Source organism: Pyrus communis, chromosome 13 (genome assembly GCF_963583255.1).
Source record: "Pyrus communis chromosome 13, drPyrComm1.1, whole genome shotgun sequence".
Taxonomy (NCBI): Eukaryota; Viridiplantae; Streptophyta; class Magnoliopsida; order Rosales; family Rosaceae; genus Pyrus; species Pyrus communis.
In genome coordinates this window covers 18694404-18710447 of record NC_084815.1, presented here as the reverse complement: position 1 = coordinate 18710447, position 16044 = coordinate 18694404, and the positions used below count along the sequence as shown (strand labels likewise).

The window sequence follows — 16044 nt, the reverse complement described above, 5'->3', positions numbered from 1 at the left end:
CTATACCGTAATGCTAAATAACACATTTTGATCATTGACATAAAATAGAAATCATCGTATATTTGCACAATCAAAGATTTATGGAACTTACAACCGAGAGCCAGAGCTTCAACTTCTGTTGAAACCACCCTTCTCTCGAACCCTTGGCGACTGATTCTTGCATCATCTATACAGTAAAACTTGGTCAATCAATCAAAGATTTATAAAAGTTTTGAATTTTAACCTCAATTACAACATGCAGACCCAAAATTTGATCCAAATGAAAGTTGGAGAATCCTAATAAGAACAAAGGTGCTAAATTACAGAACTTGGATATTTCTTAAAACCCCTAGCCCATGATATTTTAAATTCTTAAATTTTCTGAGCAATGAAACACTATCAAAACGAACATGATTAAAGAAACTGCTAACAACAATGTTAGAGGTCATGAACTCTATAATAGGTCACTAACCATTCAAATCGAGATATGATTTCTATAATCTGAAATCAAAGAAATTAGTAACTCGTTTACTAATCCATAATTAGAATGAAAAAAATTGAATTAAAACATTTCATGAAAGCCATAGCACATGCTTCAGAACATTCACATAATCATGAGATATTGTTACACAATTTAAATTCTTCAAGAAAATGAGCCCATGTAATCATCAACTCACACTTTTAACAATGAAAGTTTACAAAATTCAAGGCTTGAAATCAAACAACCATGCCACCAAACAAATTATTAGAAGAACAGGATGCTTCTTGTGCCTAAACCCATCAAATAACACCTTATCCTTTATCAGTTATCCGAGGCATCAACATTCTAAGACGATTTGACACCACACCACACAGCACAACAAAATTTGTTTGACAAAACCAAAAAATGAATCCAAAACCTCCACCAAAATACATTCACCGTTATTACCTAAAGCTTGACATTGATTGTCATTTGCAAATGTGGTTTAGATAATTAAATTTACAGTTTGTAATTTACATATTTCAATGTAAATATAATCTTTTATATTCACTAAATAAATTTAAAAAAAATTCAAAAAAAAAAAAATGAAAATAGGAAATATCACCTATTTAAGTATGCGGTGGTTCTGGCCCTGCATTCTTAGTTCTGTGAGATGCATGGTGGATATTAACTAAGTATGCAATATGTCATGTTTTATCAATGTCAACATTTCATTTTACTAAAAATAACCACAAAGATTGAATAATAAAACACAACTCACCAAGAATAAGCCTGCACTGCATCAACATGCACCCAAAGGAAAAATAAAATACATGCACCCAAAGGAAAAATAAAATTATAAACAAAAAGCGATTAAAAACAAAATCGCAGAGAGCAAACATGCAGCAAAAACAAAAAAAATGTTAGAAATACCGACCTTTCACTGCGATTATAGCGGAAACAGTGAGGCTGATTCAACCTACAGATCAGGCGCCACCCTCTCCTAAAACCAAACCCAAACCCAAACGCAAGAAAGCTAAATAACAAATGAATTGATTCAATAAATTCACAAAATTAGCCACTTGAAATCGATCGGAGACTCACCGGGAAACCCAACCTTTTCTACATGCTATTGTAAAATAAAATTGCAATACTCCAAGCAATCTAATAATCACCAGAACCTAAACCTTTCCCAGTCATTCAAATTCACCGTTGCATTCATCAGTTTGCTCATTCATTCACACAGAGTTATGAAAATCTTTTCTACGACCGTTGGGAGTAACGTTTAAAAAAAAATTAAAGAAAATGAAATCCCTAATCTGGAATTGTGAAGGGTCACAACTTTAAAAACAAATAATAATTCAAACATTTTAATAATTCACCAACCAAGAATACTCACATCCTTCGGGTTGAAGACTGCCAAATGCAAGGAAGAAAAGATACATACATCAAAAGGGCCACAGTGTTTAGCAGTCATATTATAAATATTACTGTTAAGCACTCAAATACGAATCCTAGAGTCTACAAACCCGATTGGATCTATAGTTTTCTGCAGTAAACTCATCGTATCTGGTGGTTGCACCATTAAGTGAAAACATATAATGGCACAAAGGTCTTGCCCTTCCACATGAATTCAAAACTCATAATTATAAAACCCCAGAAAATTATAGTAATGTCACAATTTATTGAACAAATCATTTATTGAAAACGCATACTTTTACAACGTGTCAATCATTTATTGAACAAAATGTGCACTTTTAAATTTATGACAAAGCGTTTATTAGACAATAATGCCACTAAAACTAAAACTTAGTTGCATAAGAGAATCTCTCATTTGACACCATCTCCAGTCCAATATCATAGGGTCTTAAACATACATTAGATAGTTTGCATAAATAAATAAATAAAAAGTGACAATGCATTTTGTTCAAATTTCATAATTTGACTATCCAATCTAGTGATATTTTATTCATAGATTTTGAAACTCAATCCAATTGGACATATGCTTGAAATTTAGTCCAAGCCAATATCAATTGCATTAATTCCGTCAGGTATTAAGTTTTCAAGTACAACTCTATCCAATTGGATATATGCTTGAAAGCTAATACCTTCGCAGAAATTGGAGCAATCCTATATCTCAAATTTTATTATTCAGTCACATTGTTTCCCAGATTTCTCATACATAAACATACGATTCGAATCCTATCACGCGAATCGCTACTGGACTTCTGACAATATGCTCACCATCTGTCCAAGTTAGGCTCCCAAACTTGTAACCTCCATTCACTCTCTCGGTAGAGAAGAAGGTAACTTTGAAGGAAAGAATTTGGCTGGTTATATTGAAACTTAAACTTTGAGGCTCAACTGTCATTTTTATGCCAGAAGGAGCCTGCACCAATACCGTATACTTCGAATTAATTTGTCCCACATTTGTCACGGTTCTTGACACAGTTGTCGCCCTTTTGAGGTTTGGAATTGTGATAGATGGGAGGTTGAAGTTCATTCCATGACCTTTCGTTAAGCAATTTATTGTGTTCTTGGTTAATCTAGTAATCGATGCGTTAGTGTAACCAAGGGAGCAGAGGAACTGAATGTAATCCTTTGTACTAGTATCGAAGATGAGCCCTGGATCAATTGCCTTGTTGGGATCAACATGCCCTCCTCCCATGTCGAAAGGGTCAGCTTCCTTGCGCGTCAAGCCTTCAGCTGAAATACTTGTCCCATCTGTTCCAGTTTGGGAAGCTGCAATTTTCATAAAAGTTGAATGGTTAGTGTCGAAATTACATATGGTGTTGATGATTTTGGTTTGATGACTTGCCAGTAGTGACTAGAGCTGATTTTATTGCAGCAGGAGACCAATTTGGATGTGCAGATTTAATGAGAGCTGCTATTCCTGCGACATGAGGGCACGCCATTGAAGTTCCTGATAGCAGCGCATAACCGCTGCGATGTTCAGTGTCAAGTGGGCGAAATGCAGCTATGATGTCTACTCCCGGTGCAGCTATGTCCGGCTATGTTCATAGATCAAATGACATGATGAAAATATGAATATAAAAAACGTATTAGTACTTTTATTTATGTATTTATTTCACGAGCCTTGCAGTACCTTAAGCACTTCTGGTGTCATGGAACTAGGTCCTCTAGCGGAGAAAGATGCAACTCGCGGAGAGACCCATTTCCCAACGGTAGTTTTCGGATCACTGAGCTTTGCAATCGAATGCCTTCATAGCGTAGTGGAAAAATTAGTTTGTGTCATATATGTGAACATTTAACTTCTAACGTTGTATCCATCTTCATATGTCTTACCTTGCTCTTCTGATGTAGGAAAGTATTTGTGTCCCTACTTCATAATCTACACTGATGCATGGAATGTCGCATGAACTGAGCCCGTCATCACGAAACTGTGCGAATATAAGTCCAACCCCTCCCACGTCCTTCACGGTGGTTGCAGCAGACTCGATGTCCTGTTGATCTGATTTTGAGAAACAAAGTACTATTTTCCCTGAGGCTAATGTTGCATTGAGACTTCCAGGCTGACAATCCTTGCTTGAAGTAACATGGAAGATTGTGACACAAGGTACATAAACACAAAGATAAACCAAGATAATAATCGAAACAAAAGAATATGTCTTACGCTGAATCATCTGTCGGGTCTATAGCTATGCGTTCAGAGTATGTGATGCTAGCGAATTCAGGGTTGTATTTTCCAACATCAATAGATTGACCCTGTAAAACACAACCATTGCAAGAAATCTTAACCAACTGCTTTATATTCTAGACGTTTAACCCCAAGGATGATCTAGTTTACCCAGAGAGTTTGATTGTTTCCGAGTGTAATGGCTGTCGGAAAGGCCCTGTCGATTGTGGTGGCTGCAACAGTGATGAGCCATGGGGCAGTGTTTACAATGGTTTGAGAGATAGGGCCATCATTTCCTGCTGAGCAAACTACTGTAATTCCCTTCGTCATTGCGTGAAACGAACCAATTGCGATTGAATCACGCTGATCAACGTACGAGAACAAAGGAATCTCATTGCCCACAGAAAGAGAGATGATGTCTACTCCATCATGAATGGCCTTGTCAAACGCCTTCAGAAGATCAGCATCGGTGCATCCTTCGAAGGCCCAGCAGGCCTTGTAAATTGCCAAGTGAGCAAGAGGGGCTCCTCCTCTGGCTAGCCCGGAAGCAAGTCCTCTGTAGTTGGCATTCTTCACAAAATACCCAGCTGCTGTAGAAGCCGTATGAGTGCCATGTCCAATTCCATCCCGCGGTGACAGAAAGTCCACATTGTTGGTTTTATTGAGATTTTGGAACTGATTCTTCGCACCTTTTCTAAACCATCGTGCACCAATAATTTTTTTGTTGCAATTTGTGGAGTTAAAGAATTCCCCCTGCTGGCAAATGCCTTTCCAATGTGATGGGATAGGACCCATGGCGTCATCATTAAAGCTTTCGGATTCAGGCCAAACACCTGCACAGATAGTCGCATTGGTATTCGACTACAACTTTAACTGTACTAGTATTTATCTGAAGGTATGTTTGTACCTGAATCTATTACACCAATGATGGTTCCTTTGCCCATGCTCTTTGTTAAAAGATTGTCCGATGAATACTTATGAATCCCAATGAAATCCCAACTTCGGGTTGTGTGGAGCTTGTGAACGCGATTCGGGATCACTTGGACAACTTCAGGAAACTCTGCAGCTTACTGTGTTAGCCATGATTGCTGATAAAATAGTATGCTCATAATGTAATCTCTTGCTAAATACAATACCTGCTATTTCTTCTGCCTGAGATTGCGTTAATCTTGCAGCAAAGCCGGAAAATCCGTAGTTGTAGCTGTATATAATCGATCTATATGCATCTTCTTTGCTTCAAATAACCCAAAGGAGATTTTTATCTTTGTCTTTCATATCACCGAATACAAATCATATCGACATTAGAAATAAAAGAACGAATAATGTAGGATAAAGCCATACCTCCCAAGCAAGGTGGTTAGCATTTTATGATGGAACTTTTTTGTCAATGCAGGATCATCATATTTCTTCTCTCCCAGATATACAATGTGCACCTGAAAACATTCCTTTGTCAGAAACCCGTGTCCAAAGAGCAAGAATAAAAAAGGAAATGGAGCTAAAACTTGAAAATACGCAATACACTCACTTCGCTTGTGGCATTAACAAATGTTACGGAGACATGGAGATAGTGTTGAAGTAAACAAAGAGCAAGAACCACAAGAGAGTAGTTTTTTTGTCCGCACATCCGGTTTCTTCTTGTATCGGAATCCATCAACGTATGGATCAAAGAGATGAAAACTCTTGTGATTTCCTACAGCAGGTATTGCTTCATGGTAAAATCTGCAGACTTTTATAATCCAGCCATTCCCTGCATCTCCAAATTATTTTGCAATAGTCCTAATGGACATGTGAAAAGTGGAAAATCCTTTTTACTGTTCTACTTCTGCCCTTTAATATTTGCTCAATCCATTGAAAAAGATGCAGGGCCAAAGACTTTCCAGTGTAAAGCTCCACATACGAAAATCATGCATTACCATGTGAGGGTATCATTTCGGGTAGAAAGTTTTTGCTCAAAACTTTGAATAATTTGCTTTTATCTACTTCTCCAGCCCTTTGTTGTGTCAACTTGAACGGTAGGGCACACACTTTCAGTGATGTATGCCGTCAACCATGACCACCATTGCCAAGCATAATCTTTTCCAGCTCGTACAAAAACACGAATAGATTCTCTAGACAAGACATTTGTTTTCATTAAAGGACGGATATTGGGTTGATAATGCATTGAGAAAATATTGATAAGTTTTGATGTTGAAATGCGTCAAAAGAAAAAGTATGAGAATGTTTATCGTATTATATACAAAGAATAGACATTTTGCCTAGAGAAAAAGTATGTCAATGTGTGTTATATTTTTTTTTTTGAGAACAAAAAAAAAAATATACACAAAGAACATACGTCATTTCTAGAAAAAAAAAGAAAAAAAGTATGCCAACGTGTATCATATTGTACACACTGTTGTCTTGGCATTTTTGTTTATGTACAGTGTACTTGAAGGATGTAGAGTTTAGGTGAATCATTGTGGTGCTGCAGTGTCTTGCAGTAGGGCCCCTTTACACCTTTATTGGACTGCCTTTTAATTTTGGGGTCGAAATTGGACTGCCTTTTTATGAGAGGGCTGACGTGAGATTCCCCAGCCCACAAAGTTAAGAGTGCTGCTTTTGCCTTACATTAGTGGGACTCGGTATTCTTTTTCAAGATAAAGCAGGATTGTTTTGCGACGAAAGGCATTTCTGTAGAAGCCCCATAATGTTTTAAAAGGGAAGCATGATGACAACATAAGGTGAGTGTGTCGAGGAAGTCGATCCTATCACTAGTTGTATATAATTATATGTTAGTCTAGTATTATACAATTAGATTTTCACATCAATTGTATATAAGTATATATCTATCTTTCTCATCACATATTACGTGACGAGAGAGATAAACATTAATAGTACACAACTCTAGTGACATCCAAGAATTTCTCGAGTAGGATGACGTAAGAAAAGTTGCAGTTACAATTGACATTTTTCTGACAAATTGAGCATGTTCATCATTAACAGTTAATGCTAAGAAAATTTGGTGAGATTCCTAAAGCAGGTTTTAGCCCCTTAATCTCCCCACTAGGGAACCTGGTTCTCTGTTCCCCATTGCACCCACACAAAAAAAGAGAATCAAATTCCTTTGCTCTCCACTTTCATGAGAATTTCAATTCCACTTTGAAAGACAATGGAGTCTATAGTTGTTCATCAAGCATTCATACTCCCCCTCATATTATTTACAACCGTGTATTGTACAATCAACAAACTATGCTCACAAAGGAGAGGGGAAGCAGACCTAATCTTCGGAAATATTCCCGTTATTATACGTACTCACTATTCGATCATGTGTCTGTATTAATACAATTTACTGGATGAGTATATGATCTGCTCAATTGTCATCAGTATAGGATCGTATGATTTGTGTTCTAACAGATGTGGGACTTGTCACAGCATGCACCCCATCAGTCCATGTCAGGCTTCCGAAAAAGTATGTTGTATTCACTCGGTAGGTGGTGGAAACCGCAACTGAAAAGGAAATTGTCTTAACTGTAGAGTTGAAGACCAATGTCTCTGGCCTGACGAGTACATTGGTGCCTGGTGGAGGGTCAATTTAGGCTTTGTACGTTGACTTGCCAGGACCAACGTTTGTTACACTTCGAGTGGGTGTTAAAGGATTTCTTACTTAGATTTGGAATGGTAATTGAAGGCAGGTTCACATCAAGAATTGAAGGCTTTGGAACAGGACATGATGTGGCTTGTTTAACAAGTAGAGAAATAGCTGAGGTATTGTAGCCAAACGCACAAAGGTAGTTTATGTAGTCATTGGTGTCCATAATGTATATAAGGCCAGGGTTTGCTGCCTTGTTCGGGTTCACTAATCCTCCTCCATAATCAAATAGATCTGCAAGTTTATGCGCTGCCCCTTCAGCAAAGATTGGCTCTCCAAATGGATCAGTCTTCCATGCTGCAAAAGAAAAGAAAAAAGTTTTGCTATTATTAATGTGCCGATCTAATCTCGAAACCATCCAATTTCGTTACATTATCAACACTGACTAGTGGACACTAACTATTATGGTTGTAGATCAACCTGTTGTGACTAGTGCTGATTTCATTGCAGCAGGGGACCAATCAGGCTGCAACGATTTTAGAAGTGCCACAAGGCCTGCAATGTGGGGAGTTGCCATTGATGTCCCCGATAGCAAGGCAAATCCTCCATCCATTGCGGGATCATAAGAACTGGTGGCTAATATACCTACACCAGGCGCGGCTATATCTGGCTGTGACCAACAAAGAGCTATATTCAGTTTTATTGTGCCTTGGCTGATTATCTTCACCAACATACAAACCCACAGTTGAATAGTTTAAAATACAAGAAATAAAGACATAGAGAAATTTACGAGGTTCGGCAAAAACCTGCCTACGTCCTCGGAGAGATATTGCTCTTCACTATGAGAAAAACAGTACAAGTTACACATGAGTTAAATCGACATAACCCAATCCCATATCCCTTGTACACCCACTCACAGAATTTTCCCAAGAGCCTCACTCTACCCCAAGAGTTCTTTCACAAGAGATCTTTCACTCTAGCTCTCTTGATTTCTCTCACCCGTACCCATGGTAGAGCCAAATGCTCTCACCATCTCTTTGGATGCTTTTCTCTTCATTTGTTCCTTCTCCTTTGGCAAGGCATTTAAATAAAAAAACAACCCCTTTTCTTCTCCTCCTTTCTTCCACCCGAAAGCCAAATAATTATGGCTTTGAAAAAGCCACAAAACAAGGAGCAAATTAAGCCACAAAATAAGGAACAAAAAAGCCACAAAACAAGGAAACATAATCCTCATTATGATGTTCCCTCATCAATATTGTTTTGTTTCCTAGCCTAATTTGGCCACTATCCAACAAGTTTAATCTAAAGGTGCATTGCTTAACAGGACTAATGTGGTACCAAATTCTACCTTCAAAATTGCAGGAGAGATGGAATTAGGTCCTCTAGCAGAGAAGTGAGCAACTTGACTCGATACAGGCTTTCCTATCAGTGTCTTAGAAGGGCTCAGTTCTACAATAGATCTGTGTACCACAAAGAACAACATTGTCACATTTTTTTTACAAAGAGAATAATGATTCTAAAATGATTAGTTGGAACTTTTGGAAAGATGTTTTGATTTTTAACGTTTTCTATGGCTTATGACTTAAAGGTGAAAATTGTTTCAGTTAATTTTGTTTAAGTTTCTAGTTTGTTAGTTTTTAATTTGTTTTGCTTGAGTACAAACAAAAAACGAAGTTTGGGGGTATTTGATGAGTCAATATTTCACTATATATTTTACCCTTATCTTAGTATTAATTTATTGGTTATTTTGTGTGAACTTTGATACTTTGATATGTATTTTCAAAGTAGAACATTCGACATCCTCTCGAGCAAAACATGATGAAATGAATGAATTTTGGAGTGATTCAAATTGGAGGACGTTCATGTATCTCTCAACTTGTTCATGTCAAAGTTTCATAATTTTCTACCAAGTGGTTTATTTATGGCGATGAAATAAAATAGCAGCGTGCAGTGCTGTCAAAGTAACGTTTTGGGCTTATTTGGGCATTTTGGCGTCCAAGATGATGCCTTTTGGTTTTGAGGCCTTCTACAATTATGTTCGGGACATCTCGAGTTTTAATTCAAGTTGTTTTGGGCCTGTTTTGAAGCCCTAGAAGTCTAAAAACGTGGCTGATTTGTGGCTGGGCAAATTTCCTAGTTAGAATAGGAATGTAATTCCTAGTTATCCTTTTGTTATTTTATTTCCTAGTTTTTTAGAAAACCTTTTAGGGTTTTATTTTGTGGTAGTATAAATAAAGATATTTAGCCATTAGGGTGAAAAAAAAAAGGAAGAAGAAGGAGGAGAACGCAAGCACACTTTAGAGAGTTTTTCAAATTTATTTTCTAGGTGTTTTTCATCCTTATTCTCAATAATATTTTGTTTTATGATTGTTCATAACTAGTTTAGTTTGCTAGGGTGAAGCCTTGAGCCTTAGTAAGAATATGTAGTCTATTTTTAATTTACTTATGATATTATGCATGCATGTTTTGAATTATTGATCACCATTTTAAACTATCTAATTTTCTTAATGCTTGGCCACAATTAGGATCTTTAGAAAAGTAATTTGATGCAATTTTGGCTGGAAGGTTCCCTGAAATTAACGTTGGCTTCTTGTGGTTAATAGTAATTTCACTTAGGATGAACACCACGTCTTAAGGGTTGCATGGTTTTTCAAAGGATTTTCATAAAACTTAATGAGTCCTTCAAGTTCATATTTGATCCGAACGTTCGGACAGGTTGCATGTTAGATATACATTCTATGTTGGAGGTTATAAGTATAATATATTAGGAAAACCTAACCTTCAAAATATGCATTGATTTTCTTTAAATTGTTCTCTAGTTTATTTATTTAATTATCTTTATTTTAAATTCATTTTTATTATTTTAAATAATAAAATCAATACTTTCTAAATTTTGTTTTAAATAATTAATTAAGAGTTGGTGTTAAATACAAATTATTCATTAACGACTTTGTTTGAGCTGCTATACTACAACAATCTTGTATTCTTGCAAATATTTTTAAGTATTTTTATTGTATTTTTGCAAATATTTTTAAGTGTTTTTATTGTATTCTTGCAAGTATTTTTAAGTGTTTTTATCCCTACTTTTGCTGATGGTAAAAATCCTATCAGACTAGAGTCCGGATGGCAAATGTATGCATGTACTTTTGCTGATGGTAAAAATCCTATCAGACAAGAGTCCGGATGGCAAATGTGTGCATGTAGACAAGCTTAATTAATCACCAACTATGGCACTTGTTTTTGTGAATGTTAATTATGGGATCAGATCCTCTCCGGATGCCTTCTCAAGGGATCCCTGGGGATCCTTCAATCACCAACGTTCAATAAAAGAGGAATGGTCAAGATTAATTTGATTTTTTTTCCTTTCCTTTTCATCGTCTTCTTCACCTTCTCTCAATCCTCACCTACTTCTCTTCACCATTACTAGGAAATCGACGTTGCTTGCGTGACATCTTTCTCTCTCTGTCCTATTTTGCTTCTCAGTGTCACCTTCCCCTCGCCTCCTGCACAAGCAGAAAATCAATCAAGCCAACTCATTAAACACCCCAAAACCCGATCTTTATCCCCGTCCTTCATCCTTAATCCCTACTTCTTTTCTTCACCCTTATAACTCATGAATTAAATTTTCCGAACAGCCACATAATTGATTGCAGGAAGAAAAAATTTGTCAGATTTCATGTTTGATGTGAAACCATGAAACCAAGGGAGGGAGGAAGAGGAGAAATATAGTTTGGATCGATCTTCGCTTGACCCATCTTGCGAAGATCGGAACTCAAAGGCTTGAGGAGCAGCCCCTAAAAGGGAAGTCGTGGAGACGGCGTGCTCATCACTGCAATGTTGAAAGAGAAGGGAGAAACGCAGACGTTTTGATGGGAAATTGGGTTCTAAGCTTTTTGATGGAAAAAATAGAGAGAGGAAAGAGAGATACTTTTTTATCTTAAAACTATTAAAAGAAATTGATTACTAGCCGTAGGATATCATCTAACGGCCATGAAATGATCGGTCCAGAGAGGAATGCATCTTGGTTGGTGATAGGCACATAGGCTCAGGCCAGACCTAATACTCCAAGGAGAGATTTTTCAGTGTGACCGGTACAGGGGATGATATATTACGTGTCATTATACAAATGATGAGATATGTGTACCAAAATGTTAATAACTTAAAAAATAAAATTTACCACCACTCAAAATAAAATTTACCACTACTCTTATTAAAACACGTGGTGTACTACTTGTGTTCACGTTACAACTAAAAATTTCTCTACTCCAAGAACACTCATCCATAAACCGGTTACTGGTACAAATAACATTTTAATATACAATATATACAATCCATATTTAATAAATAATACATATTTACATCTATTTATTTTGATTTAATATTTTTCATTTATATATATTTTTACAGTACAAAAACACAAAAGTTTGACCCCCGGGGAATCCTTAGAATTACCACTGCTTAGCTTTCAATTCGTCTCTGACCATCAAATGAAATGGGAATGACCTGACCTCCTTGATGCAGCATGGAGAAACAATCCATCTGGTCTACCGATCTTTGCAGAGGGATCTTCTCAAAAGTGGGCTGATCCGTTTGATTACGGAGGTGGAATTGTGAACCCTAAAGGAGCAGCGTATACAGGTTTGGTATACGACATGGGAAAAGAGGACTACATAAAATACCTTTGTGCTGTTGACTACAACTCCTCAGGTATCTCTCAACTTGTAGGACAAGTCACAGCGTGTTCTAGTACCAGGCCTTCAGTTCTTGATGTGAACCTGCCTTCCATCACCATTCGAAATTTGAGAGAGAATATAAACCTCACCAGAAGCGTCACAAAAGGCGGTCCAGTCAACTCAGTGTATAAAGCTCACATAGACCCTCCACTTGGCATTAATGTAGCTGTAAGACCTGACACTTTGGTCTTCAATTCTGCCATTAAAACAATCACGTTCACAGTTGAAGTTTCCACTACCCATCGAGTGAACGCCGGATATTACTTCGGCAGTCTTACTTGGATAGAAGGGGAACATGTGGTAACAAGTGCCCTATCAGTTAGAACACGAATTCCGTACTATACAGAGGAATGACGCCGCTGGATTTCTTACTACGTAGAGGTTAGGAAATTTCAATGTATTCTCCTCATCGGATGATAAGTAAAGGAGCTGTGTAGTAGGATGTTTATATGCTAATCCAATTAATCAGAGAATAAAGATGCTTTCAAATTACCTTAGTTGTTTCTTACTATTACACTATCTTCTCAGATTACATTAAAGGGAAAGTTCTTAGATCTCGATCCTTTTAATTTGTTTGCAGTATAAACTTATTCATTTCCTAGGTCAATAATCTTCCAAAGTTCCAAACTAATCTTTTTGCTTTATGTTTAGTCTTAGTGTGCGCTAGTAACTGCAGAATGTGACTTCATGTCTTGGAAAGTCTGGGAAACTGGAACCATTCCTCCATTATCACATTAGCACTGTTTTAAACATCGAGAAAGAGAGGATGGAGGTGGATGAGCCTGAAAATTTAAGAATAAACAAGTTCAATTAGTACTGTTTTAAAAAAAAAAAAAATATATATATATATATATATATATAACGATGGGATCAAGCAGATGATTTAGAAACGTTACAAGGTACTTAACGAATTATTTACTCATTTTTAAACCAATAGGTCAAAACCTGCGTGCATAATTGGTTTGATCATTTTGGGCAGAAAACACCCCAAAACACTGAACTCAGCGTTCTTGTTCCTTTACCAGGTACTTTTGAGTCTTCACTCTTCAGTCAATTGATAAAGGAAAGGAAAGGCCATATGTGTACCTTAATTCTTTGTCGTTACAAATCTAATCATTTAGGACAATTAGAGTTTGTTCGTTAATATTTTGCAGATATAAAAATTGGTGAAAAATGTGCTTGACATATTGTTTTGTGAAAATGAACCGAAAAAAAAAAGAAAAAGAAAAAGAAAAAAACAATGTTTAGCTAAGTTCGAAACATCAAGTTGATGTTTCATATGTTAATAAATAATATAATTCAAAATAATAGAAAATACAAGATAAATTATAAAACAAAATTAAAGTTTCAAGGAAACATAAAAGTTATGGCAAAAAATGAAGTCATGTATATGCCCACCATCATCACCCATGTCACTATGACCACCTTCACCTCCACAGTCTCGCCATCATCACCACCATGGCCACAATTACCATATTCTTCACCATCATCACAATTATGACCACCATCACCTGCCATCTCGCCATCACCACCACTGTCACCATCTCACCATCGTCACCAGTAACAACACTGAAGAAGTTCCTAATCATGTCATCATATTTCGAAAACACCAAAACAAACGACACTAAAAATTTGACATTGTTTATAGGAAAATACTTGGCACTATTAGTTTTTTCAAGTCTTATTAGCTAGACCAGTGCGCACTTTGGGCGAGTAATAGGGGGCATTGCACAGGGTCTCTAAGCTTTTGCACACCAGGTCCCTTCACTTTAAGATTGTATAATTGTGTAAATCATTATAATTGTGGAATATAAAGGCATAAGGTCTTTTCCAGCACATGTATGATTGTGTAAATCATTAATAAATTGTATTTAGATACTGCACATGTATGATTGTGTAAATCATTAATAAATTGTATTTAGATACTAGAAGATCATTTTCTTTTGAAATTGTTTTACTTGTAAGGCAAGAAATCCTCCTTGGTTTACTATAAATAAGGGCATAAGGTCTACGGAATAATATACATAACTCCTCAAACCCTTCTCCATGTTGTCCATAACACATCCTCTCTTACTCTTAGATAAAATAGGTCATAACATGTCATCAGCATGCTCATGGCCCTGCAGTAAAGAGAAATTGTTCATTTCAATCAGAAGAGTATTACATTTCAATTATTGTTATTATGATTAAACCTTTTATTTTATTGAATTCATATATTTTATTGATTATTAATTAATTAATTTATTATGTTGAAAGAGATACACGCTTTGAAGATGGAAACCCAAAATCTAGAAAAGGAACTTAAACCATCTCATAGGTCATCCTTACTCAGTACAAAGGTAATTGTAATGCAGATCGTACAAATCCATTCACAATATTCATTATCGCAATCCTACGATCTTAATGTCGATATATATATATATATATATATATATTTTTTTTTTTTTAGCTTGATTGCATGAACCTTCACCATAATGCATGAATCCAACCTTTTGCTTTACAAATTATAGATTTTGCTAAAATTGTGATATGTGTGAAAAAGGAAAGAAAAAGGGTTAACCCTAATTTGTGCTGATGTCATGGTTGGAAGCAGCAATCTTCCTCGACTTGAAGTCGAGCAACCAGAAGGCCATTGCCCATTGTCAGGACGACCTGCAGTCGTCCACCAACAAATGGAATTGTCTCCGATGACTGGGTGACACACCCCGACCCGGAATGTCCACTAGGACCCCAAATCGAGCTGTGTTGGCCGATACCTGGAAGGTGACAAAACCATAAAGTATGATAGTGTAAAAAATGTGAATAAATTTGAACCTAAAAGTTTCTAAAAACCAGAGTACGCTACGAGTGGGAGCAAACCCATTTCACACGCGATGCTAGAGCATAAGTAAAGTATAGTAGTGTTGGTAAGAATCATACCCTTAAAAGTAGCCACCAATACTAAGATTAGCCATATATCCTCGTCGATACGAACTCAGCAGTTAAAACCTGAAGGGGGTACAAAACAGAAAGTGTGAGTAAGCAGTAAAACCAAGCTTCCCAAAACTATTACCTTTCTAACAGTAATATCCCCTCACTGTAATTCCCTTATCGTTTTCTATAGGACAGTACTACACACACACACACACACACACACACACACACACACACATATATATATATATATATATATATATATATATATATATATATCTATATATCCACCCATGCTACAAAAAAAAAAAAAAAAGGCCAAAACCATGGGTATGCCGTGTCCATAGACTCTACAATGCATTAACAAGTAGGCCAAATGAACTTAATCAATATAAAATGATACATTAGCTGTAATCACCTAACGTGACCTGTACGACTGTACTCATATCTCATCAATCAATGTAAGCATATAAGTCAGGAGTCATCTGTAGTGACCTGTACGACTTATCCATATCTCATCAAGCATCCTTGCACAAGAGTCGGAACCACCTCTAGTGGTCTGTACGATAGGACTGGGTGTAAATAAGTATGCTCAAGTGCTACGATCACGTGAAGACTGGGCGAATAATCGTGGGTCACCTAAGAGTCGAAACCACCTATAGTGGTCTGTACGACAGGCATGTGCACCTACCTTGAGTCCAAGGTAAGCGTAAGGTGCGGGAGGTGAACATCACGTGAAGGATTGTGCCCTGGCCAC

General features: G+C 36.7%; 1 protein-coding gene and 1 pseudogene across 1 annotated transcript; both read right to left on the bottom strand.

The window, feature by feature from the left end:
* Positions 1-2355: 2355 nt before the first annotated feature.
* On the bottom strand, positions 2356-6413 carry LOC137712301 (subtilisin-like protease SBT3.10). The gene is made up of 11 exons (XM_068451403.1): positions 6396-6413; positions 5602-5766; positions 5418-5509; positions 5213-5310; positions 4984-5136; positions 4248-4909; positions 4074-4165; positions 3746-3985; positions 3546-3660; positions 3258-3450; positions 2356-3181 (listed from the first exon to the last, which is right to left on the bottom strand). Exons 1-11 carry the CDS (start codon positions 6411-6413, stop codon positions 2616-2618), a joined length of 2394 nt encoding a protein of 797 aa, XP_068307504.1. The 3' UTR covers positions 2356-2615.
* Positions 6414-7422: 1009 nt separating this feature from the next.
* Positions 7423-16044, bottom strand: part of LOC137712300 (subtilisin-like protease SBT3.6) — a 30834-nt pseudogene continuing 22212 nt past the window's right edge.

What these genes read in the sequence shown, in the direction of transcription:
- LOC137712301 (XM_068451403.1), bottom strand. An exon ending in CATTGGTGTAATAGATTCAG is followed by an intron (nt 4,910 to 4,983) that starts GTACAAACATAC and finishes CTATCTGTGCAG; the next exon opens with GTGTTTGGCCTGAATCCGAA. An exon ending in TGACACCAGAAGTGCTTAAG is followed by an intron (nt 3,451 to 3,545) that starts GTACTGCAAGGC and finishes CTATGAACATAG; the next exon opens with CCGGACATAGCTGCACCGGG.